Source organism: Pyrus communis, chromosome 4 (genome assembly GCF_963583255.1).
Source record: "Pyrus communis chromosome 4, drPyrComm1.1, whole genome shotgun sequence".
NCBI lineage: Eukaryota > Viridiplantae > Streptophyta > Magnoliopsida > Rosales > Rosaceae > Pyrus > Pyrus communis.
This window is the reverse complement of record NC_084806.1, coordinates 17557219-17582200: the sequence shown is the minus strand read 5'-3', so window position 1 is coordinate 17582200 and position 24982 is coordinate 17557219. Positions and strand designations below refer to the sequence as shown.

Sequence of the window (24982 nt, the reverse complement as noted above, 5' to 3'; positions counted from 1 at the left end):
TCAGTACTCTTGAAGAAGACACTTGTAGTTTTATGATTCTTCTTGCATCAATAAAGCACTCACATATATGGGCTTAGGATTGCCATTTGTGCCGAGATTAATTTCTTGGAGTTCACCAAAAGTAGCTTGCCCTTTGTCTTCCATTTGAGATGGTGCTAGTTTAGCATTGTTGACAAACTCCATTAATTCATCACCACTCTCTTATTTCTCTTCTTCAATGGTAACACAATTCACTTGAGCAATGTCACAATCTTTTTCTGTGCTCGCTTCCTCCAATTCATAAGTTTCACCTTTTGGAAGTGGAAGTGCATTATTGAGAAACGTAAAACTTGTGCAAGTAAGACCATATCCTTTCTTCTTTTTTACGGGAAAAAGGGTGGGAAACCGTGTAGCATTACTAACAAGATCAATTGGCTCATCATCATATTCTTCGGTTCTTTCTTTGCTAGCTATCATGCTAACTTGAGAAAAATCTTGTACTTCTTCTTGCACATCCGCACTCTTGTCTTGATTTAGTGCCCATCTTTTGTTGTCTTTTGACTCCCCACCTTTTGTTTCTCTGGGATATCTTGGGTTAAGAGCTAGTGATTTTTCCAAGCTATTGGAAGACAGAAACTTGAGATGGCTTCCTACTTGACTCTTCTTCAATTAACGTTGCTTTTTCGAGATCGGTAAAACCTTAGAACTCATAATCTTCAAACTTCAAGGCAAATGTTTTAGGTATATCATTTTCATGGTGTACTGTGACATTGATGTCATCCTTTTTAGCTTTGCACTTCCTTGCTTTATATTTAGTTGAACTTTTGATGATGACTCAAGGACTCAATTCTTTTGAATGAAATGATGCAGCCACATCGACCATCATTCCTTTACAAATTAGTTGAGGACAATAAATTGCCCTCAGGAATTAACTGGTTGATTCTACAAAGAGGCTTTGTGTAGTTGATTGTGAGCGTCTCAAATGTATTTTGGATTTGCACCATTGCTTTCTTGTCCAGTTCTCTTTGATATTTCAGTGAATAACTGAGAACTGCCTTCTAGGATCTCGAAGTTTTAGAACATAATGTGATTTTAATTTTTTTGTTGTTGAAAATTGTGATTCTTTTTGCACCTCTTCAGTCTTTGTTGGTTGCGAAAATGTGGCATTTGATGGTTTGTAGAATTTCGCATTTGCATAATTCACGATTCACCTATTCACCTCTGAATGGATCCATGTCTACTGAATCCTTCTTGACTTTGCCATTCAATCAAACTTGAAGCACTGATGGAGTGGAAGGAACACGCCCTATGTATGAAGCCACAGACGCCCCAATAGAACATTGTAGGACTTGTATGCATCAATCATGTGGAAAATAGCGTATGAATAAAATAGCATATGAATACAACTCCCCTATCTCCATTTGTATGATATAATTCCTATTGTTTTTTGCTCTACTTGATTGAAGCCTTGGATGGTTAGCATTGATGGTGATAGTTGATGGACATTCATCCCTATTATACGAAGTGTTTGTAGAGGCAAAAGGTTTACTCCTATTCCACAATCAAGCAAAATCTAATTGATTGACATACTTCTAACTAGTCCACTAACGTACGGGGGTCGATTGTGGTATTCACCCCCAAGCACAAGGTCACCCTCATCGAATATGATACTTGCAAGGTAGCAAGCACAATATTTTGGCGATGTTGTAGCCATCTCTGCTAATTCAAAGCTTGTTTTGAATACTTCAAGACTTTTTAGAGCCATAATGAGTGCTACCCTAAGTTCTTTTGACATTTGCAAGGCATCATACACATTAAGGAGAGCTGGAATGTGTTTAAGATGACCCACAATGTCCATTTGCCATTTTGAGATTGCGGTACATCTCTTGCATGTTTCTTTGCTGTTGTAGTTGAGACTAGTATTTCTACTGTAGGCTCTATTGTATTAGTGATTGAAACCTATCTTGCACTTGTATTATCAGAGTGGTTAACTGAATTAACTACTTCATTATTCTTTTTCTTGTTAGCCGATTGGATCCACTGACCCAAACGAAGAGTTATTTCATCTACCTCATTATCGTCATAAATTTCACATGAGGTCATGCAAAGTTAGCAAGTTCTTCTTCTCCTTCCTTCACCATATTTTTAAAAATGTTTGGATGCAGGTAGTCGACAAGGGTTATTGGCACTCTAAAAGGATTTTTGTACTCATCTTCTTGGGAGATGTTAGACCATCTCCAACCGAACGAGGATCAGAGGGCAAAAACCAAGAAATTAAAATTTTAATGACAGTGCAGGGCCATATTTCTTACCATCTCCAACTGAGGGCCAAAGGGTCAAATGGCTCATTTTAGCCTTATCACAAAAAACTGTCTCCAACCGAGGGCCAAAGGGCCATAAGGCCAAACATAATTTATTATTTAAATTTAAATTCAAATCCAACGGCTAGTTGATGTCAACATGATGTCAGCTAGCCGTTGGATTTGAATTTTTTTTTTTGGCTATAAATAGGATGGATATTGGGCTATAATTCACACACCTTTGAATTCAATTTATTTCATTTCAATCTCTTTCAATTCAAGTTTACAATAAATTCCAACTTTGGATCCTCTTCGAATTCCAACTGGGGGTCCTCATCCAATTCCAAATTGGAAGAAAAATTGGTGCATATGAGACAAGAAGATGACTACTACATCACGGCCGTCAATACAATATGGGGTAGTACTTGGTAGATGGCATCTACCTAAAGTGGGCGACACTTGTCCAAGCAATTTCAAACCCTAAAAATAACGCCGAAAAGTGTTTTACCTTACACCAAGAGGCATACTGGAAATATGTTGAGAGAGCTTTTGGTGTTCTACAAGCACGGTGGAAGATCATCAAGGAACCGGCAAGAGGGTGGAGTCGAGAAAATTTGAAATTCATCATGATGTCTTGCATCATATTACACAACATGATTGTGGAGGATGAGCGAGATGAGTATATTAATGGAGAATCTGATGACGACCAAGAGGATCCAAATAGGTCGAGAAGGGCTTGTGCATAAATATATGATGGGCCTAATTTGCCTTTCAATCCAAGAACTTGTAGTATTTCTATAAATGAGTACATGAGGCGCTATAGGATGATACGTTCCCGTACCACAAACAAGTACCTTCAATAGGATCTTGTTGCACATCTTTGGGCCAAAAGAAGCATGGAGTAGGCTTTTAAGTTTTATGTTGTTTAAGTTTCATGTTGTTAAATGTTTTTATGTTATACAATTTTTATGTTGGTTAATGTTATTTAATGTTGTTTCATATTGTTTAATGTTGTTTCATATTGTTTAATGTTGTTTCATGTTACTTAATTTAATTTAATGTTATTTAATGGCTTAGGAAGTTATAGGAAAAAAATAGAATTTAAAAAAAAATTAAAAAATTTTGTAAAAAAAAATTCAAAAATAACGGCTTGCTGACGACAACAGCTAGCCGTTGGAAGTTTGAATCTTGGCTGTGCCGGTTGGCCCTTTGGCCCTTTTTTGTCCAATGGGGTCCATGATCCCTTTGGCCTGGCCCTCGGTTGGAGACAGTTTTCAGGACATTTTCAACCTTCTGACCCTCTGGACCCTTCGGTTGGAGATGGTCTTAGGCTTCTTCTTGGTTCTCTTCTTCTTCCTTCCATTCTTCAATGTTAGTCCACTCTAGGGATTTGTCATTTTTTCTTTATTCCTTTCTTTCCTGCAAGTGAGCATCATACGCCTCCAAACCCCCCTTACTTCTCTCTTTCTCCCAAAAAGAAGAACAATACTTTGCTACTTAAAAATGAGTGGGAACTCCTACTCAAAATTGTTCGTTATCTATTTATAGAATTTTGTGTTTACAATCAGAACCATTCATATTATAAATCATCCTATAAAGATCGTCTCCGCAAGAAATCAATTAAAACTAAAGTCATTTAATCATCAAACTTTAAAAACAAATGAACGGTATTGGTAAAAACATTATAAACCGTCTATATATTTGCAACAATAAATTAACTAAACGATTTTAGTTTTAATTTATTTTTTGTAAAGATAATCTTTACAGTGTGATTCAACCTCATCTTTGACTAGCCAAGTTCCAAAAAGAAAGTCATCTCAAAGTCCTCGGTTATTTTCTGGGGGGCTTTGGTTCAAAGTCAGGGGAGTTTATTTACTGGGACCACTTTGGAGCAGCTGCAGTAACTTCCACCAACAAGTGACTTCGACAAAGGCCTCGCACATGAATCATCTATGAAATCCTCGTTACTGGAACCATTTGAGAGGCAGGCTCGAATATGGTGATCTGGGAATGCATTCGGCTTCTTGATGGGGTGGTCGTCAACCTTATTCTTTTTTATTTTATTATTTTTTGAGCTGATCTCACGGTCAGTGCTTCAATGTTTGATAGTTTTTCAATCATGGTTTGATCAGCGGAAGCTGGAGTTCCAACAAACGACTTGAATAAGAAAAACTTGAGTGTATAATAGAGACCGCCGCTTCGTCTTGGCCCTCGGTTTTGATCGTGCTCTCTCTTCCAAACTTCTAATTTCCACGAATCTCACAAGCATTAATCCTCCAAATCGCAATAGCCCCTAAACCGTCCATGGCCGACAAGAAGATTGCCTACGATTCCAAGCTTTGCTCCCTCCTCGACGAGTATGGTTAGGTCCTTCTCGTCACCTCTGACAACGTCGCCTCCAAGCAGCTCTAGGGTTGGATTTGGCATTAAATCAACATAAGCCTAAACAAAAACAAGAATCAGGAAAGGTTTCTATATTCTAGGGCATTTTGTATAAAACCCCGTCATCTATTAGTATAAATAGATGGCTTTGGGAGAGGTTTTATATGAGAGTTTGAGAGGCAAAAGTTTGTATAGTTGAGAGCACTTTGAGTTTGTGAGTTCTCTTGTATTCATTCGAATTCAAAAAAACCTCCATTGTTAGAGAAGTACTCCTGTATTAGAGGAACTCTAATTCGTATGTTGTGCATTTGTTTATTGCTTGATTGTTTGGTTTAGTTTACAACATCCAGAACATACACAAGGGGTTGCGCGTTCAGATGGGAAAGAACACAATGATGAAGCACTCAGTCAGGATCCATGCGGAAAGGACAAGCGACAGTGCCTACCTCAACCTCGCCCCTCTCCTTCCCCACCAAGATTAATAAGGCCCAGAGGTTCTTGATCTGACTCAGGATGACTCATGAACAACTTTGCTTCTGCTGTCTCAGTGGTCACTTCATTGGCTTTGGCCGTCTCATATCCCATATCCCACCCTTCAAGAACGTGTTGGCAGTTTTTATTGCCACGGAGTACACCTTCCCATAAGCAGAGAAGGTCAAGGAGTATCTCTGAGGACCCAAGCAAGTTCGCTGTTGCTGCTGCTTCTCCTAGAGGTGCTCCAGCCGCTGCTAAGGAGAAAGAGAAGAAGCTCGAGCCTGAAGAAGTGCCGCTGTACGATTGTACGTTGCTGCTGAAACCACATGTGAGGAAGGTGTCTCTGATGGACTTGGCTGCTCGAGTGAGCGAGCAAGTTTACAGAAAGAATGGAGTTATTACGGACATGAAGTCTTTCGGTGCCGTTCAGTTGGGTTATGGTACTAAGAAGCTTGACGGAAAGTAACATCAGGGCCAACTAATGACTACGCCCACATAAAGAGTTCGAAAAAGAAAAAGAAGAAGCGTAGGGAAAATAAAAGCAATCTACGAAAACAATCATCAACAAATCAAGATTAGAAAAAATAAAACGTAATGCAATCTCACCACTTTTCTCGAAAGGACGACGCGAACTTCCAAATCCAAGAGAGAGCACTGCCAAATGATGCCTGCAACGAAACAATCAAGAAAAAATAAGTTGCAAATTCAAATCAAAACAAAGAAAACGAGAAGCAAAGGCAGCCGTACTCGGCTTTGTTTCGAATTCTTTTCTTCCAGAAAAGCACGTTTGAAAGAGACGGGAGAAGTTTATGAATTAGTCAGAAGAGCCTCCACGTTTGGAAGAGAAAAAACTGAAATAATTAAAAAGAATTTGAAACCTATCAATTCCAACAGCGTTCAAAGACATGGTTAAGGACTCCCAAAGGAAATCCAAATAGTTGCATCACAAAAGCTTTGTTTGAAAAGTGGCGGAATCAACATGGGGTCATTGGTTGTCCTTGATCCCAACAACTTCAAAAACCCCATGTATATTTATTTGTATATTGTATTTGACCACTATAAACAGCTAAGGAAACTAAATTACAACATTCTCCTCCTACTTTTTTTTTTCTTTTTTCCTACTATCATATTTGTCTTCCTTTTCTCTCTTGTTGAAAAAAAATACTTTACTTGTGCCTTGGCAGTCTTCAGAATTACTGCACAGTATCTTGCAGGCACCGTTGACAAGCCTATACAAATTTCGACGTATGTCAGAATAAACCTTCGGCATATGTTGACAGGAATTAGAAGGTGCGTACTAGATGCTTGACGAAATAGCTCAATAAAGCCTTTTTTATTGATATTATGGCCCCATTATTTGAAAATCCTAACTACGCCACCGCTTTTAGCCGACGTGTGTAGGAAAAATCCTACAAAAGATTTACCAAATTAAGATAAGATTTAGCACAATTCATCTCTCAACAAAAACGAGTGAGTACGCCAGACAAGATCAAATTTTCTGCACTCAAAACGAGTGTGACGTCTTTATGACCCTAATTAAAGACTGAGACGTATGTATAAATTTAATTTTTCTTAATTTTATTGTCATAAATTTAATATGTGTCAAACAACAATTGAGGTGAGATCAATTGTTGATTCAGAAGATTTGATCTCATGCCGCCTCCACAAAGAGAAAAGTGTCCGGTAAAGCAGGCAAAAAAGCGCATGACTCTCTTTCAAATACAAAATTCATGTTAACCATAAAGCATAGCGATACCAGCATCAAGTTAAGCTCTGATCTTCTTGTGGACCAGGGCATGTTCAAGATTGTTCAGCACAAATACATCAATTGGTCGTCTTCTCTCGACGCCACAGGTAACTTCAAGTCCAAATCTCTCAAATGGTGCAAAGCCACTAAATATCAAACCAAGACCAAATAAATTTTAAATTCGTAATGAATGTCAATTCCATCAAGGATACGTAAGCAATTTAATACCACATTCTAAACTTGACCGCAAAACAAGAATACCAAATAAAATCCTTGGCTTTTATGAACCAAATTGACTCCGAACACTCTTCCAATAAACCAAATACCTTTTCTTTTTTTTTTCTTTTTTTTTTTTTTTTTGAGTGATCATTCACTCACTTAAAATTTCAAATCCATTCCAAGAACTACGGGTGGATTTATCCCTCAAAAATGGTACATAAGCAATCTAGGGCTCGACTTAGGTGCGACCGCAAAGTCAAACAAACACCCAAATTCCCAAGTTACAATTCATATTAGAATAAAGGGGCTTCCTTTTTAATGAAGGATTGTGATTAATAGACGCATAATCTAGAATGGGTCGAACTCAAATTAATAAAGCCTTCCTCAAAAAATGAATGAGGGTGAAACTATGTCGAGTGAATCAGTTGTTATACTTCTTGTACAATTTTTGCTCAACACAGAGAGTGTATCATTCATGGTATCTGTGGGAATTACCCAGTCTTAAGGGAGACGACAGTCTTCAACTTATCATCATGTCTGGACCAGATGAAGATGATGACAATATATCGAGCAAAGAATTCTGGGGTTCCAGTTCCTCGTGCCAGAGCGGAAGGGCGTCTCCGGGATAATAGTTTCTTGTCACCCCCTCTGAATTTATCTGCAATAAAAGCAAACAACACCAGAAAAGATGAGGAAAGATAGAAAAACAACTAAATATAATGAAAAACAAACCGATACGTACTCAGCAACTTTGGGAACAAAAAAACCAGAAGGTTCGAATTCAATCCTCACAGAACTCAATTAACGTTACTGGAAGGTTTGAGTTCAACAGAGGCACGAGTATGTGCTAAATAAGTAAATAGCTAGATGCAAGCATCATATACAACTTCATTTCAACTCACAAGAGAACCATGTCACTGCGGTAACAAGCCTTACACTAATGGCTTTGTATTTCCAGAAATCAGTATCTTGAACTAATAAGACAGGCTAGAGATAGAAATCAGAAACCCGACAGAATACGGCTGCAGGTACATCAGTGTGGAACTAGGAGATTTCTATTCCCAAAACCATCAAGTAATTGCAGACTAGAGTATAATAAAAGAAAAACTCACAATGACTGTTCGAACGACACCACCACTAGCACCATCTCGAGCAATAGCAAGGGAAACTGCTTTCACCACCAATTGCTGCAGTAAATTAATAGCAGCTGCTTTAAGTAAAAAAATTCAAGTATTATCTCATCAAGAAAGAAATTAATTTCTATGGACAAGGTGGATGCAATCATGGAACTATACACCGGTAAAGATGGACGTTTTGGGGATCCGGAAATATAGCAGTTGCAGATGAATATTCTGGAGATGCGGAAGTATAACCAAACTTTTGAATGGAAAAAGCAGAAAATTAAATATTGGGACCAAACTATTATTTTGGCACTCCAAAAATCTAATTGTGCACTCCTCATAAGAGCATTTTTCTTTCTAAATATAGAAATTTTGGACTGCGAATCTCAATTCCCTATTGGAATACATTCTTATCTTGATATCGATACTCATTAAGAATATAATATCATAAATATTTTAAACATTTCTAGATTTCATAATTATTCAAAGATAAGAACTATGTAAACTATCAATCATTTCTAGATGTCATAATTATTCAAAGACAAGAATTATGTAAACTTAAACCGTTATTTTCAACAATAAGACTGAGATAACATTCAGCCGGAACCAAAAGGAATTTGAGCAAGTCTATGTAATATAACTTTGAGAAAGAATTACAGAGATTAAACAACAATAAGAAAAACCGTTCATATTGCATTTCTTAGTATTAACTATTAAGCAATCATCAAGTAATCCAACATTTAGCAACAGACACAAGCAATCACACGCATACATCTTTACCAAAACAATCACACGCATATAACCTGCAAAACATAAGCAAAATAAGATTCCAGGAAAAACGAAATCTGAGTGTTAAGTAGTTGAAGTCCTGTAAATCCACTCAAAAAGCCATCTTAACAAGTGATCCCTTCAATTATATCGTAAGTGTGTTCCTTCAAAGGCTCTGCTACTTCTATCAGGCCACAAACACCACAGACTACAGCATAGGCTCCACCTTCCAAACAAATTGTTAAATTTACCCCAAAATCATCTGTCAACAGACCTTGGCATAACCCATATAACTACAAACTAAGAACACAAACTCATAGCGCTCAAGCTACTGGACATATGAAATGTGAACCACAGACTCTTCGATCATCTTGTGCATACATCTTCAGCCACAAGGCACAAAATCATCCCATGTAACATCAAATAATAATTTATAGTCAAAATCTTCCCTTGAGCAGTGGCCACCCTAAAGAGCCATTCACAAGCACACTGAGTCCACATTTCCTTCCAAGAAAATAAACCTATGTTCCATCCAAAATACCAAAAGTAGCACTATTAAGGAAACCACTTACCACCACACAAGGACCATCCACCCCACCTTCCCCCTATTACCCTAACTAAAACACCATACAACAAATTAAACATTGTACACAATACTAATAAGCAATTTTGGATCTCATTATCTCTCATTGTCACTATGATGAAGGAATCAAACCTGGGCACATTACTAATAAGTAATATCAAGGAAGCCAGCATTGAAGCAGTACCAAAAGATGTCAGTAACATAAAGACTACATACCTCAGCTTCCTCTTTGGTCATTCCTTCCTTCCACTCTTGATCAAAGAAACCATACAGATAAGTGGAGCCGGATCCTGGATGACACAAGGATCTTGAGAACTTAAAGCCACTAGTTTATGGTAATTCAATAGCATTAAGTGGCAAGAAAAATTGTTACATGTGCATTTACTCAACTATAAAATTCAAGTAGAGTTGAAAGTTAAATTAAAATTACACCTTAGGATGATACCTTGTCAGAAAGATTTGCTATGAACCCTAAAATATAACCTTATTATGCTCAATGAGAAAGTAGCCTACGAACAAGAGTAATATAGAAATTAACCAACTCATAAGCAAATGCAGAAAACTTACATATGAAAAAAAGGAGAAAATTTTTATTTCAGGGAAAACCATTCCAACCATGACAAGGAAACCAAGAAGAGTAAAATAGAAAACAAAATAGAAGATCTTTATGAAGAACATAGGAGAGTTATAAAAAACACACCTCCAATAGCAAAAGGCTGCTCTAAAATTGTCCCTCCGAGTGGCACTCCATATATTTTACCTCCTTCATACTTGTCCCAACCACCAATAATCAAGCCAGTTTGTAGCATATTCTACCAAAAAGAATACATAAGGAATACAAAATATACTAGCAAATTATTACATATGAAGGCAGAATCATGACTTAATGATGAAATCACTAACAATATCCTAAAGGAAAAAAGTTACAACTGATATCGTTAAAATTTTATATTACAAAAACTTTAACACTATCAGTTGTAACTTGATGCATGGGTTGTGTAAAGAAAAATGAATACCAGAGACAAACCTTGTTATTGTATGAGAACAACCTGATAAGGTTTGCAGCAACCTTGACTGTTGCAGGCTGGCCCAGCTGTACCCTACACAAAAGAGAAACTTGGACTGATAATTCCAAAAGAAATTTAAAATTCCTACCGCGAGTTTCAAATATCTACAACTTCAAACTCTAAACCATAACTTTGTAAAGTATTTACCAGGTTACATGATTTCTAACATATCTTATAGTTTTAAGCAAGAAAATGCAATGTCAAACAAAGAAAATGCATTCTGCAAACCCAAAAAACATATGATGCCACAAAATGAAGTCCAAGATGAACGAAATATCTTGATCATCATAAGTTGGGTGCAACAAAATGCTTCCCAAAAGTACTTCAGCCTGCTTGGAATTATGTCTTTAAGATTTATTGCCAAAATTCAGCATGTCAAAATTTTACATTTGAAAGCCACTGAAAACACTAACGAAAATAAGAATAAAAAAACTGCACAATTCCAACTACAAAAGGGAAGACAAAAAACAGTTGTTAAAAACCAGAGGTCTGTCACTTACGTGTGCTGATGAAGAAAGTGACGCACGTAATCAGACACAATTTGAGAATCAGCAGCCTGAGAACAGAATGTTAGACAGATTAATGACAGAATAGAGCAACTACAAAGTCTTTTATCAGCCACCCAAAAAAGGGCCTTGTTACTTAGCTATCGAACAATGTTCCCGAGAGATTGAATGATTCAAAAACAAATTAAGCAGGAGTAAAGAGAGATAAAGAATGAAATAGGTAGAAGTGGTTAGGAAGCTGCGTCCGCAAAGGATTCTGTGGATGATATTAGGTCTAGATACGACTAGGAAACATAAGAGAATTCATGGGGTTGATTGAGCTTAGTTTCTTATGACAATCCATGTAACCAACCCCAAATACAGTTTAAGGGTGTGTGAAGTCGAGATATTCTTTTTACTATAACAAAGCCCAAAAGATCTAACCAGCCACCAACCAAGCCCTCAGTTCGCCTAAAAGCCTGAAAAACGTAAGCTTCTACTTCTACACAAACAAGAGTTAAGAGATCTAAACAGATGACATCAAGATGACTTTATCTTACTTAACCCTAAGAATTTTTGTTGTTAGGAAATTGTATAATCAAACTAGTTTTCGTTTACAGATACTTAAGATGGTTCAACTATTTTACTACCAAAATTGGACAAAGTAAACTAATAATACAAGATAATGTTTTAGCAAGAAAGAAAACAAAACTAACTAATTGATCAAATCTCTTGTTTCTCTTGCCTAAAGCCAACAGCTTGAACGGCGGAACGCAATTTAATCCTCCCACATGTATGCAAACAACAGAAATCGCAAGCATTTACAAAAAAAAATTGACAATAATAATAATAATAATCTGTTTAGCAAACAGAAAAAAGGAACCAGAGAGATACCGATCCGGAGCGACACAAGTAGACATTGTCAGTGAGCTGAGTGATCTTATCGGATGCTCGGTTTGCAACATAAACACCTAATAATCATCAACAAAAATTAACTAAATTCCACCGAAAATCAAACACAAAATGGAAAAAAAAAATCTCTCTACGGGAATTCCAAAGTTATGTAAAATTCCGCAGAGCTTAATGGCTTTGTTCTATCAAAAGTGAGAGAGAGAGAGAGAGAGAGAGAGGGGGACGATAGATGGTATTTTACCGGTGCTGGTTCGGGAATCGGCGCCGAGGACGACGCCGCCATTGTAGGTGACGCCGATGATGGTGGTGCCCATGGAGTGAGGAGCATTAAGGTCATTCTGTATAGACTGATCCATCTTTCAGGAAAATCGGAACACCCAGTCGAGAAGGGAAGAGAGTAACAAAATAGCTAGGAGAGAGGGAGAGCTCAAGAACAATTAGTGGGAGAGACAAAATACTCCTCCCGCTTTGCTTTCTTGCACAGGAGGAAAAGACAGAAGAAAAAAAAATTAAATAAATAAAAGTGAAAAAAAAAAAAAAGGTAACCTTTTGGGGGCATTCCGAGAATTGAACTCGGGACCTCTCGCACCCTAAGCGAGAATCATACCACTAGACCAAATGCCCTTTGTTGCTGCTCTGTACAAACTCATATAAATAACTATATATGATACTAATATATAATAACTATATATGATACTAATATATAATTATAAGAATATTGTAATTCATAATTCACACCGTGCGTCTCAACGCTCAAAACTTGCAGGCAAAACCCAAACGAAATCCCAGTGCACACTCAGAGGTTCTAAATGAAACAATCAAACATACTGAAACCATGGTGGGCTTGGAATATCAACTGTAAAATATTGGGCTAAACATGAACACAAAGATATATAGTGGTTCACCCATAAATGGAGCTACATCCACTTTATTCTGCCTATAAATTTGCTGAGATTAAATACAAAGTGGCTCAAAACCCTCAGTTGACCTAGTGAAGTCGTGGAGCAAATGCCCCCATTTCACCCCAACTATGTCAACCACCTATCCCCTCTGCCTTGCTCCCCTTAAATGGGCAAATAACCCTCTTTACAATGTGTGGTCTCAATGAGAAGGTGACGTGGCCTCCTCTTATCCACCCAATAAATAACTAGTCTAATAAATATCTTATCTTGGTCAACGTGCCTTCATTTAATAAAAGTCTAGTTGTAAGGCTTCTTAGGAAGCTATCATATGTGGAGTATCCTCCTAATGGTCTGCCTAGCGCTTCATGTCGAGCGCTGCTTTGGTTCGTTATTCAATTATACGATGATGAAGTGATAGTTGTACATTCAGGTGTGCATCGCTCTCTAAATGATGGGAGCCGTGCAACCTTCTCGAGCTTAGTTTTCCAATTCTATCGATTGAGTATCGTTCCCTTCACTTTTACATCACGTCATAAACTTTGATATCAACTAGTGATTGTCACGTGTCTTGAGTTGACGGTTTGAGTTAGCCTATTCCTTGAGCCTTATGGTATAAAGTTGTCAGTCTGTTCACGTGCTCATGTTGGTCGGAAAGTACTTTATGCAACCTAGTCGAGCCCAGCTAGTGGCGGTCGGCTATAGCACTCGACGAGATCCATTTTCTATCTCCATGGGCTTTTGGGGTCTTCCTTCCTCTTTAGGCATTGGTCTTCTCCTTTCCTGGGCCTTAGCGGGGCCATCTCTTGGGCATGTATTGTTCATAGGGATCGAGAAAAGACTCTACCTTCTCCGAGTCTCATCTCTCTCAAATTTTATCTCTGTCAACAACCTAGAAATCACCAAAACCTTCCTTTAACTCAATCCAAATCTGAGCCGACACATCCCTCAGCCTTCGAATTGAAGAATCGTTTCAAAAGAAATTGATGTTCTTTTTTGTTTCCACAGATCCCCACCTTCAGCGTTTTGGATCCATGATCTAAAGGTAATGTACAGTGATATCTGCTTTTCATTTTCTTGTCCAGAGTTATTATTTAATGGGAAAATCCTTGTAAATCCTCATGCATGGGGTTTTTCTCGGTAAGGAACCGTGAGCAAAAACCAAAGGTGAAAATGTCAACTGAACATAGCAGGTCTGAAGTCTGATGGACAAGTTGGGGATTTGGGTTTGAATTAGGGGATTTAAAAAAGGGGAATTTGGGGATTAATTTTCAATTGAGGGTTTTAATTTGAGGAAATTAGCAGGTTGGGTAGGGGATTAATTTGATTAGTTTTGTTTCATGGTTTGCTTTGTTTAAAAGGAAACTGATAAAAAGGATTCGAAAACTTTGAGGTTTAACGATATGGACAAAATAAAGGGTAAAGTAAATAGTATCAGAATTGAATTTTTAGTGTAAAAATATAGTTTTTCATTAAAGTAAACAGTACCGAAAGCTTTTCGTTAAAGTTCTCTTATTTCAAATCACAACTTCTCTCTCCTTTCGTGAAGCATGCGCAGGCCTTGATCCGTTCGACCATTTCCCCAACTAATTTTGATGATGTAATTGCCGAGTCTGATCATGTGGTAAGAAACTACTACTAGAGCCGATATGCGGTGAGTCATCTTTATTTCTTCTCAACTTGTCATTTCTTGTTTTAATCCTTGTATCTAACACATCACGAATACCTCCTGCTAGGCCATACTTTGGATGGAGGCTGCACTCCAAAGTCATACGGACAACATCTTCAAAATGGAGAGGCAGCTGCAGGGGGAATTGCGGAATTGGAGAAGCTTATGGCCAAAGAGAGGGTGACAGAGCATTCCTGGAGCAGTGAACGGGACAGTCTGATTAAGCAATTCTGTTGTAGGGAGAAAAGGGTCAACGAACTTTCAGCGCGGATGACCCAACTTGAGCTTAGGCCTCGTTTGGCAGCCTGAACTGTACTGACTATTTCTGTCGGATATGATAAATAGCCACCGGATAGTACTGACTAAATTAGTCAGGTGTTTGGTGCAGTATCGGACTAGTGACCGTATTATTTATACTGTGTTTAGTATTATACTAGATAGGAGGAATCAAACTTAAAAAAAAAAAAATTTAAAAAAAGTGAAATCATTTTTTTGTTCCCAGATCTCTCCGCACCCCCCAAACACCCTTCCTCTCTCTCCCTTCTTCTTCCCCGACTATAGAAGAATCTCAAATAATTGTTCCCTAGCTCTCTCCGCCACACCCCCCAAACTCCCTCCTTTTCTCTTCCATATTCTTCTTTCCCGACTAAATAATCCGGGCGTTTTGGTTGGTTTTATTAAGCGGGTGTATACCGTATTATTCTATCCGACCGGTTAAATTAATCTGGCGCTTATTTAGTACGAGTGAACGCCAAACACCCGAGTCCGTATAACTAATCATATTCGATTCTTTATCCGATCTGTCAAACAGGGCCTAGGTCTACGTAGCTGCTGAAAGCAAAGGACAATGCTAAGTGGGTACTTGCAATTCACATTCAAAATTCAGTCAACATTGCTTTAATCAATTAATTCCGTTCAAAAGCCATCGGATATGTTGACGTGGATTAAAAAAATGCATATGTAAAAAATAATAATAAAAAATAAATAAAAATGGAAGATTCAAAGCAGCATGAGTATGCAACTCAGGTTGCTTTGAACTTCTCCCCTTCACTCTTTCTCTAATGACGCGTTTATATAACCGTAATGAAAATAGAATGAGTTGAATTGAAAATGAGTTATAATGCAGAGAAGTCAGAATCAGATTTCTATTGAAGCTGTTTACTTAAATGTTCTGGAATCGGAATAGAAATTACACTAATTCCATAAAGTTGTTTACTAAATCAGCAGAATCGGAATATAAACCAGTATGATTACTAAAATACCCTTTGTCCCAATTCAAATATTTTATATATATTTTTTTTAAATAAAATTTGATATAATATATAATAATAAGAAAAAATTAAATTGTTTTTTATTTCATAGACACACTAAAATGCTTTTGTTATTTTTTTTTAATTTAAGTATTTACTTTAATATTTAAATTCTCGCTCAAATTGTAGTTTCTTCTCTTCGGTATATGCATGGAGTTGAGCATAATGTGAATGAGCATGAAGTTGTGCATAATGTGAATAAGGGTATGAGAGGGTACAGAAGAAAAGAAAACATTGTAAAGTTGAACAAATTTTAAGTTTCAAAGATTAAAATGGTGACTTTTGAGTTACAGGGTGCAAAGTGAGATCAAATCAAGTTCCGAGAGGCGTAGCTAAAAGTAAGCCTTCCTATTTCAACAGTTCTCCATACTCGTCTGCCGTCTTCATCGTGAGAATGATGTATGAGTTTGATTCCTATATAATTGATATCACACTCAATTTTAAGGTGCATTATGGAAGGCCTAAAGCTCGTTTTGTTTGTGATAATTCAATTGAATATAGGATCATATGATAAAAGAGATAGATGACATAAACTATTACGATTCTAAAACCTCATGGTACAATGTCATAGAACTAAAACTTTGCAACCCATTTAAAAAATAACCTAAAATGTGAAATGTGTGTTACTTAATACCACAATCTGATGATAATCCTCTTCACTCGTATATGTCTTCAGTTCTAATCTCGTGAATGATGAGTTCGATACCAATTTTTACCCTTTAATGTCAATTTACTGATGTATAATAAAAATGTAGATGTAAAAAGTAATTAGCCTTGTAAAATCTTTGATTTATCGTTCACTTATTTATTTTGTCACATTGAGTATTCTCAAAACATTATCTATATACTAAAACCCAAACCAAATGCTACTGTTCATTAAAAGTAAAGTGACGAAAATGTCCTCCAAATTTTTTGTTGACTTCGCTTTGTTTTAGCTTTTCACAGTAAAATGGTGCTTATGCCCTTCATTTCCAGGTGTCTGTCATCGATGGATATCCTAGCTTTTTCGATTGGTTTTCACCCTTTTCTGTGGAATTGTCTTTCCATTATTTTCGGTTCTCTGGTTTTGCCGTCCTTTTGCTATCTCTCGCTATCTTCTCTGGTGGTCTCAATCGCTTTCAAACTTGATCATTTTCTGATGAGTTATTCGAATATTGCATTTGGGAGGTTTTTTTTTTTTTTTTTTTTTTACCAAATTCCTGCGTTTGGTTTTGTTCAATTTTAAATGCTAAAATTGAAAGAAAAAAAATTGGGTGAAATTTTTATTATAGTCTAAGAGATTTCTATTTTTCATTTTGTCAAAGCAAACAAACTAGCGGATATTAGAAAAATCATGTCGAATAAATTATATCCGACACATCATTTAATTAGTGGCGGATATTAGAAAAATCATGTCGGTTATATCCGACATAAATTCCTGGCGGATATAAAAAAAATACTCCTTTTTTTTTTTTTTTAATATTTTTGACAGATTCTAGCGGTTTTTAAGTTAATGGTGGCGGTTATAACCGGCAAAAATTGACTATTTTATTATTTTACTTTCTGGTGGTTATTATTTTAGTATTCTGGTGGTTATAACTGACAAAAATGAAAAATTATTATTTTAAAATGTTATATTGATTATAAATAAATAAATAAACACACATTTTAAATATATTTTTTTCACTCATGACCCTAGAGTCTAATGAACTCAATTCCCACAAGCCATAAATTTTCTAAGAGAATAGTAACAACATACTACAATCTGAAGCTCTATCATTTTTGTAATAAGGATTATGCTCCCTCATAGGCAAGCAACAAGATACAAAGAAATTCAAACAATTTTTTTCAATGCGTCACAAAGCACATTGTCTAGCACATAAACACACATGAACGTCTGGCACATAACCAACACGAACAAAGTTGGACCGCCGTCAGAATAATCTCTAAATTTTTTTTTTTTTTTTTTTGCGATTTTTTACACATAATATCTTGGAGTATATACAAACATATTTGACGGTTGGATCGTTGAAACTAGTTTCGTAGAATGTGTATCCTATCAAATTGATAGATTTAACAAACACTTAAGAGTTAATGTTATACTTCCATTAAGTATAAAATAAGATTTATCCACTAGTGTAAATATTTTAAATTGAAGATCGAATTCATTCATTGCATTCTTATAGGATCGAGGAGTGTACTTGCAAAAAAATCATCAAAATTGGAGCTAAAATAACCGTTAAATTGTGATTTTTCGTTTATAACCATCGAAAATTTTGTTCTGTTACCTAATCTTTGAATGTTTGGTTTTTGCGATTTTTTACGTATGCGATCTTGGAGTGTATACAAAAAACTTTGACGGTTAGATCATTGAAAAATGTTTCATAGAATGTGTATTGCATCAAAACAGTAGATTAAACCAACACTTAGAGTTAATGTTATACTTCCCCATCAATTATAAAATAAGATTTGTGGTATCCACTAGTGTAAATATTTTTAATTGAAGATCGAATTCGTTCAATGCATTCTTATAGGGTCGATGAGTGTAGCTGTAAAAAAATCATCAAAATCGAAGCTAAAATAATCGTTAAATTGTGATTTTTCATTTATAACCGTCGAAAATTTTTGTTTTGTTACCTAATCTCTGAATGTTTGTTTTTTGTGATTTTTTTTCGTATGTGATCTTGGAGTGTGTACAAACAAGTTTGACGGTTAGATCATTGAAAGAAGTTTTGTAGAATGTGTATCACGTCAAAACGGTAGATTAAATAAACACTTAAGGGTTAATGTTATACTTCCATTAAGTATAAAATAAAAATTTGTGGTATCCACTAGTGTCAATATTTTCAATTGAAGATCAAATTTATTCATTGCATTCTTATAGGATCGAGGAGTGTAGTTGTAAAAAATCATTAAAATCGAAGCTAAAATAACCGTTAAATTGTGATTTTTTTTTTTGCGATTTTTTACACATGCTATCTTGGAGTATATACAAACATATTTGACGGTTGGATCGTTGAAACTAGTTTCGTATAATGCGTATCTTATCAAATTGATAGATATAACAAACACTTAAAAGTTAATGTTATACTTCCATTAAGCATAAAATAAGATTTATCCACTAGTGTAAATATTTTAAATTGAAAATCGAATTCATTCATTGCATTCTTATAGGATCGAGGAGTGTAGCTGCAAAAAATCATCAAAATCGGAGCTAAAATAACCGTTAAATTGTGATTTTTCGTTTATAACCATCGAAAACTTTTGTTCCGTTACCTAATCTTTGAATGTTTGTTTTTTGCAATTTTTTACGTATGCGATCTTAGAGTGTATACAACAACTTTGACGGTTAGATCATTGAAAAACATTTCATAGAATGCGTATTGCATCAAAACGGTAGATTAAACCAACACTTAGAGTTAATGTTATACTTCTCCATCAAGTATAAAATAAGATTTTGTGGTATCCACTAGTGTAAATATTTTAAATTGAAGATCGAATTCGTTCATTGCATTCTTATAGGGTTGAGGAGTGTAGTTGTAAAAAAATCATTAAAACCGAAGCAAAAGTAACCATTAAATTGTGATTTTTCGTTTATAACCGTCGAAAACTTTTTTCCGTTACCCAATCTTTGAATGTTTTTTTTTTTGCGATTTTTTACGTATGTGATCTTATAGTATCTACAAACAAGTTTGACGATTAGATTATGGAAACTAGTTTCGTAGAATGCATATCTCCGTTAAATTTGCCTAAATTTTGAAGTGGGAAAAGTAATTTGTGCTAAATTTTTATTTATGTTTTTCAAGTATTGGTTAGACAATATTTAGTTTGTGTGATGATATTTTCATTGTACAATTATTTTTTTTGTTTCTTACATACTTTACATGGGTTATCTATATATATAAAGGGAGAATCTATATATATAAAGTGAGAAGGCCAGTTTGGTGAAGCATTCAGAAATGCCAAGAAAGTCCATTTGTTTCCTTCACAAACAAAGTCCAAAAAATCCCAAAATCAAGGACAAAAACGTAAAAAAGAATTTAACTTATCAGAAACTGTATTGGAAACAAAATATGGTAATTAAAAAAATCATGATAATTATCCTCTAAATGTTAGCAGTTATGGAGAGCAGTTAGAAAGCAAGAATAAGAGTTTGGTATCTCAAGACTTCACCAAAAAGTTTTGGACAAAAAAACCCTCCAAACAAAAAAAATCAAAACTCGCTGAAAATAGTAGAAACAAATTCGCAAGGGTAATTTGTCATAAAAAAAACTAAAATAATAATAAAAAAAAAAGGATTGAAACCACGTGGGTTAAGCTGTAAAGAGAAGAAGTTTTGCGGAAAAAGAGACAAATGGTAAATACAAACAGTTAAAACCGGATGAATTTCACTCCACTCCATTTTGCACGATGCACTTGCCACCTATAATTCCAGATGATTTTCTCTCTTAATAATAACAAAATCAATAAAAAAAATTAAAATAATTAAAAACACCACGTTTATAAGATTGAGGATCCTCTCCAGATACCTCATTCAAATAAAACTGTAAATTCAAAATTTGTTTTATTTGGAAAAAAATAAAGACCCGTGCCTCCTCTATTTTAGGAGGGAGAGATATTAATATCTCACAAAAAAATATATTCAAAAATAAGAAACCAACCAACGTGGGAGAATCCTACTTATCCTATCAGTCTTCTCTCCTTGAATTTCTTTTATTTAATCAATTTCAACTTCCGTTAGATCAAAATTTTCACCCACTACCAAGCAGTAACTCCCCATATTCAGTTACTTGCAGTTTACAAATTTCACTTCAATACCTTTCATATGCTCAGCCAAGGGAAAAATTTCTAAGCGTAAAATGAAAAGGACGTTCAAAATGGTGTCATTAGTTCCAAATTCAGAGAGAACCATGAACAACCGTAGAAACAAAAACTACCAAGAACCCACGTACCAGAAGATAAATGCAAAAATGATATTGTTTTGCTGGAGAAGATGAAATTGGAAAAAAACCAACAAGAACTGGTCCTTTGAGAAAGTCGGTAATAAAATTTCTTTTGTGGTTAATCTTTTGTGTTTTGTTCTCTGCTCCTTATTCCTTAATGTTAATCTTCTCATGCATTTTCACAGGATTATTGATACCATCAATCAATTGCTAGAATTTTCATAATAGTGGAACAAACAATGAACAAGGTTTGAAATTTGTTTTCTTTGTAATCAATATTGCCATTCTGTTTTTGCCTTGGGGAGGCTTTGGAAATGGTTAAGTTTTTGTTTTCGTTTTTATCTTTTATTACAAATTATTCATTGTTTTATATAGTAGTTATTATATTTCCAGTACTAAAGTAATTTTCATTCATCATTTTACCATCATATGTCAGACTTAATGCAAAAGACAATAAAGTATGAACGTGGCATTAGATTTCAAACTGCTATGAGCAGTTGCCATTTGATTTCACCTTTAATTGATCGTCAGTCTCTAATCCTCAGTGTCTGAGGTATTTGCTTCCACCCTTTTCTTCCTTTTTGTCTTCTTTGGCTTTTAACTTCTATCTCTCTTTTTATTCTGCATTTTAATTTCGTATTCTGGGATAGTTTCTATTAATCCATTATCCCCAGTTTTTCCCAGTCTTTTTCCTGCTTTTTCCCGTACAAAGTGCATTGCAGGAAGGCGGAGCATCATATGGCCATTTTTAAAGGTAATTCCCCGGAATCTATTGCTTAATTTATATTTTTCTTATGGGCTGGATGTGATTTTGGAAAAACGAAACTCAAAAGTTTCTCTTTATTGATATTACGGTACCTTAATAATTTGCCCCTTTTCTTTGAACATGTTTGTTAGTCTTGATCTGACATTGGACATATTAGTTATACATGCCATGCAATTTAAATTGATTGCAAGCTTATTTGCTTTCTCTGATGTACTTTAAATTCCTCCCTTGGCTTTGTTTGCAATCTTTTTTGGATTAATTCTTCATTTTCTCCCAAGTTTGTATCTGTTTGACGTAGGAATTGTACTTTTATGTCTATCATATGTCTTAATTGTTATTATTTCAATGTAAGTCCTTCCTGGGAGAGTCTAACATATGCTGCTCTTCTCAAGCATCAAAAGAAAGAAATTGAGAAGCTTCGAGCCAAATTGCAGGCTAATTTTTGTATTAATTGTCGACATCCATGTATGATAATAATTATAAATATAGACTGTGTACACAAATTAAAGGAATTTAAATATTCCGCATGTTTTAGGTATCTCATTCAGAACATTGGCGAGAGGAAATCCTCAATCTGCAAAACACGTTAATGCAGGTTTGGAATATACACTTTATGTTTATTGTAATTAGTTGAATGCAAGTGTCTGGAATATGCGTACTTTCTGTGTAGACTGAGTTAGAGAGGGAGCGTATGGCTTTGGAGTTGGAGGGAAAAAAAAGCCCAAGCTAAGAGAGAGAAGATGGTGCAACAGCAAGCTAAGAAAATTGAGAACCTGAGGTCAATGGTGTTGTATTCAAATGGAGATGAGAATCGCGATTGCTTTAAAAAGGTTTGCATGACTAATTAATCTGTAAGTAGATTGTACATATTTGATTCTCTGGGATATTGTAACTGTATTTCGGTTCATACTGGGGAATAGATTGCTTCTAATTAGAGTCTTTATGATGCTCACTATCAGTTCTCGCATGTATTGGGCAATGCAGTTTTGTTGGTTCATGTTAGGGAATAGGTTGCTTTTACTTTAAGCCTTTCTGATGGTCGCTATTAGTTCTCGCACATATGGGCAACGAAGTTTTGTTGTTTATCAGTTGTAGCAACATACTAAGTCATGATTGTTGCAACCTCTGACCTTGAACTTTCTTTTTGCTTATTTAGGTGAAGTTTGCAATCCAATACATGCGAAGAGCTATCCAGAAAAATGCAAATTTTGACATAAGACCGTGAACATCATTAAGGTATCTTATCCATGAATATTTATTCTATTTGTATCCTCATAAACTAAGTTTATCTTTATCGCTTTCCTCGTAACACTACATTAGGGGAGCCTCATGATCCTTATTATCATTAAAAAATAGATGTGTCATACATCTAATCATCCTTATTATCATTAAGACTTAGATTTTATCCAACAATTTTACATTCAAATTCCAGCCAGTAACTGGAATCCCCAATCTAACCAACTCAACATACATATCTACAAAAATAGAATACAATATAGTTTTAATGAACTCATCTTTAGCAGATTTTGGTAAAATAAAAGTGTTCAAAGAGAATCAAATATGTAGTGAGCTTGAATTTTGTGGTATTGTAAGGATAAGATGATATATATGCCTCCGTTTTTCTCAACAGGAAACTAAGATTGTATGATGTCGTTGAAGACGCCAACATAAATGCAACAGAAAGAAGAGTGACAAATAAAGAATAGAGGGTAAATACATTAGCTCCCTTCGGTTTTGTTAGTTGGTACTTTTCCTATTTTTCCCATTGTAATTGTCAAGATATACTTTAAATGTATTGTGCAAAGAGGAACTATTTTTTTTTTTATCATGCACGTCCTAAAAAGTTATCATGTTTTTCGTTTTTACTTTGTGTAAAGTAATGATTTAAATGTTATTCATGCACTTATCAAACAACATATTATTTTAGATGCAAGTTCCTACTTAAAGACCATGAACAATAGCAAGTATATGTAAATAAATAAAAAATAGTAGATGACAACATTAAGTACTCATTCAATAAAAAAGACAACACAAAAGTAACTGCTTATAATAGGGGTAACATAGTGAAATGAAACACAACACACATGGGAGATGCTTACGTGAGATATACTTTTTCTACACTCTTAGCCAAGATTGTTTTTATTCGTTGGATGAATCAAACCCTCCCTCAAAGCTTCATCCTAAATTTCATCAATGAATGTGGCCCCTTAGATTAAAAAAATGGACAATGAAAACATCACTCCGATTTTTTATATAAGCACTATCCAACTATCCAACTATCCAAACAAACGGCAACTGTCATCTTCATGTACAACCCACGTTCTCTTATTACAGGTTACACATTTCTAAAAACTTTTTATATTATGTCCAGCCCACATTCGTCATTTATGATAGGGTTTAGGGGTATTAAAAAAGTTTAAAATTCTACTCATCCAGTTGACATAAAAATTATAACTCTATAAACAATGCTAATTTATAAAAGAAAAAAACATGAAAGCTAAATCATATCCAAGTCCTAACACCAACCGAGAAGTGTATATAGGCCCGTCATTTCCTTGCACTAATACCTATTACACTTCAAAAGTATTTTGTGATCATTTTATTTTGTTCTTTTGTATTATAGTGATGTGTAGATAAATGTTTTTTCTTCTTCTGTTCATAGGCATCTACGTAGACTTTTTCGTATTTATGGAATGTCACAGAATTTGTATTCAATTTAGGTTCATTTATTTTTTAATTTTTTAGATAAATTTTTCCATGGAGCGTGGTCAAAGTCGTGCAAGACAATGGCGTCAATCATTGAGTCCTGAAGAACATCAAAGATATCTAGCTCGACGACGTCTAATAGCACAAGAAAAAAGACAACAAATTCCAACTCTATATGATGATCATACTATGACATCCCCCAGTAACATACAACAAGAAATTCATGGTATTTATTTCATATTCCTTTTTCTTTAACTCATACTAATGCAAAAAAAAAAAAAAAAAAAAAAAAAAAAAAAGAATCTAATTTCTAATTTTTCTTTTAACTATGCAACAAGTAGGTCCCAATAATATACAAGAACGGGTTCAGTTGGCTAACTATGATGTTGAGGTCGACCCCAGTAATATAGAACAACAAATTCCTGGTATTTATTTCAATTTCTTTATTTGTATTTGTTTCACACTTAAAAAATTAGGTTATTTTTTAAGAACAAAATTTTGTGAATTGAAATCTCATTGTATTCTTTTCTTCGATACTTTCATATTGATCTCAATGTTGTAGTTATTTTTAGTGGTAGTCTTACGAAATATTAGACTCACAACTAAATATATTAAATATTAAAGACAAAATTTTTAACTAATCGTATTATAATGTGGTCTATTTATTAGAACA

At 35.0% G+C, this 24982-nt stretch overlaps 1 protein-coding gene, 1 long non-coding RNA gene and 1 other non-coding gene across 3 annotated transcripts; 1 reads left to right on the top strand and 2 right to left on the bottom strand.

The window, feature by feature from the left end:
• Positions 1-7445: 7445 nt before the first annotated feature.
• On the bottom strand, positions 7446-12519 carry LOC137730982 (proteasome subunit beta type-6-like). The gene is made up of 8 exons (XM_068470010.1): positions 12279-12519; positions 12020-12096; positions 11141-11196; positions 10601-10673; positions 10274-10385; positions 9790-9863; positions 8214-8288; positions 7446-7759 (listed from the first exon to the last, which is right to left on the bottom strand). The coding sequence occupies exons 1-8, from the start codon at positions 12391-12393 to the stop codon at positions 7622-7624; spliced, it is 720 nt and encodes a 239-aa protein (XP_068326111.1). The 5' UTR covers positions 12394-12519; the 3' UTR covers positions 7446-7621.
• A 70-nt stretch (positions 12520-12589) lies between these two features.
• TRNAP-AGG (transfer RNA proline (anticodon AGG)) lies at positions 12590-12661 on the bottom strand. Its single transcript has one exon. It is a non-coding gene; the product is annotated as a tRNA-Pro (tRNA).
• An 869-nt stretch (positions 12662-13530) lies between these two features.
• On the top strand, positions 13531-15127 carry LOC137730501 (uncharacterized). Its single transcript, XR_011068169.1, has 3 exons — positions 13531-13981; positions 14495-14590; positions 14673-15127. It is a non-coding gene; the product is annotated as an uncharacterized lncRNA (long non-coding RNA).
• The last annotated feature ends 9855 nt before the right edge of the window (positions 15128-24982 follow it).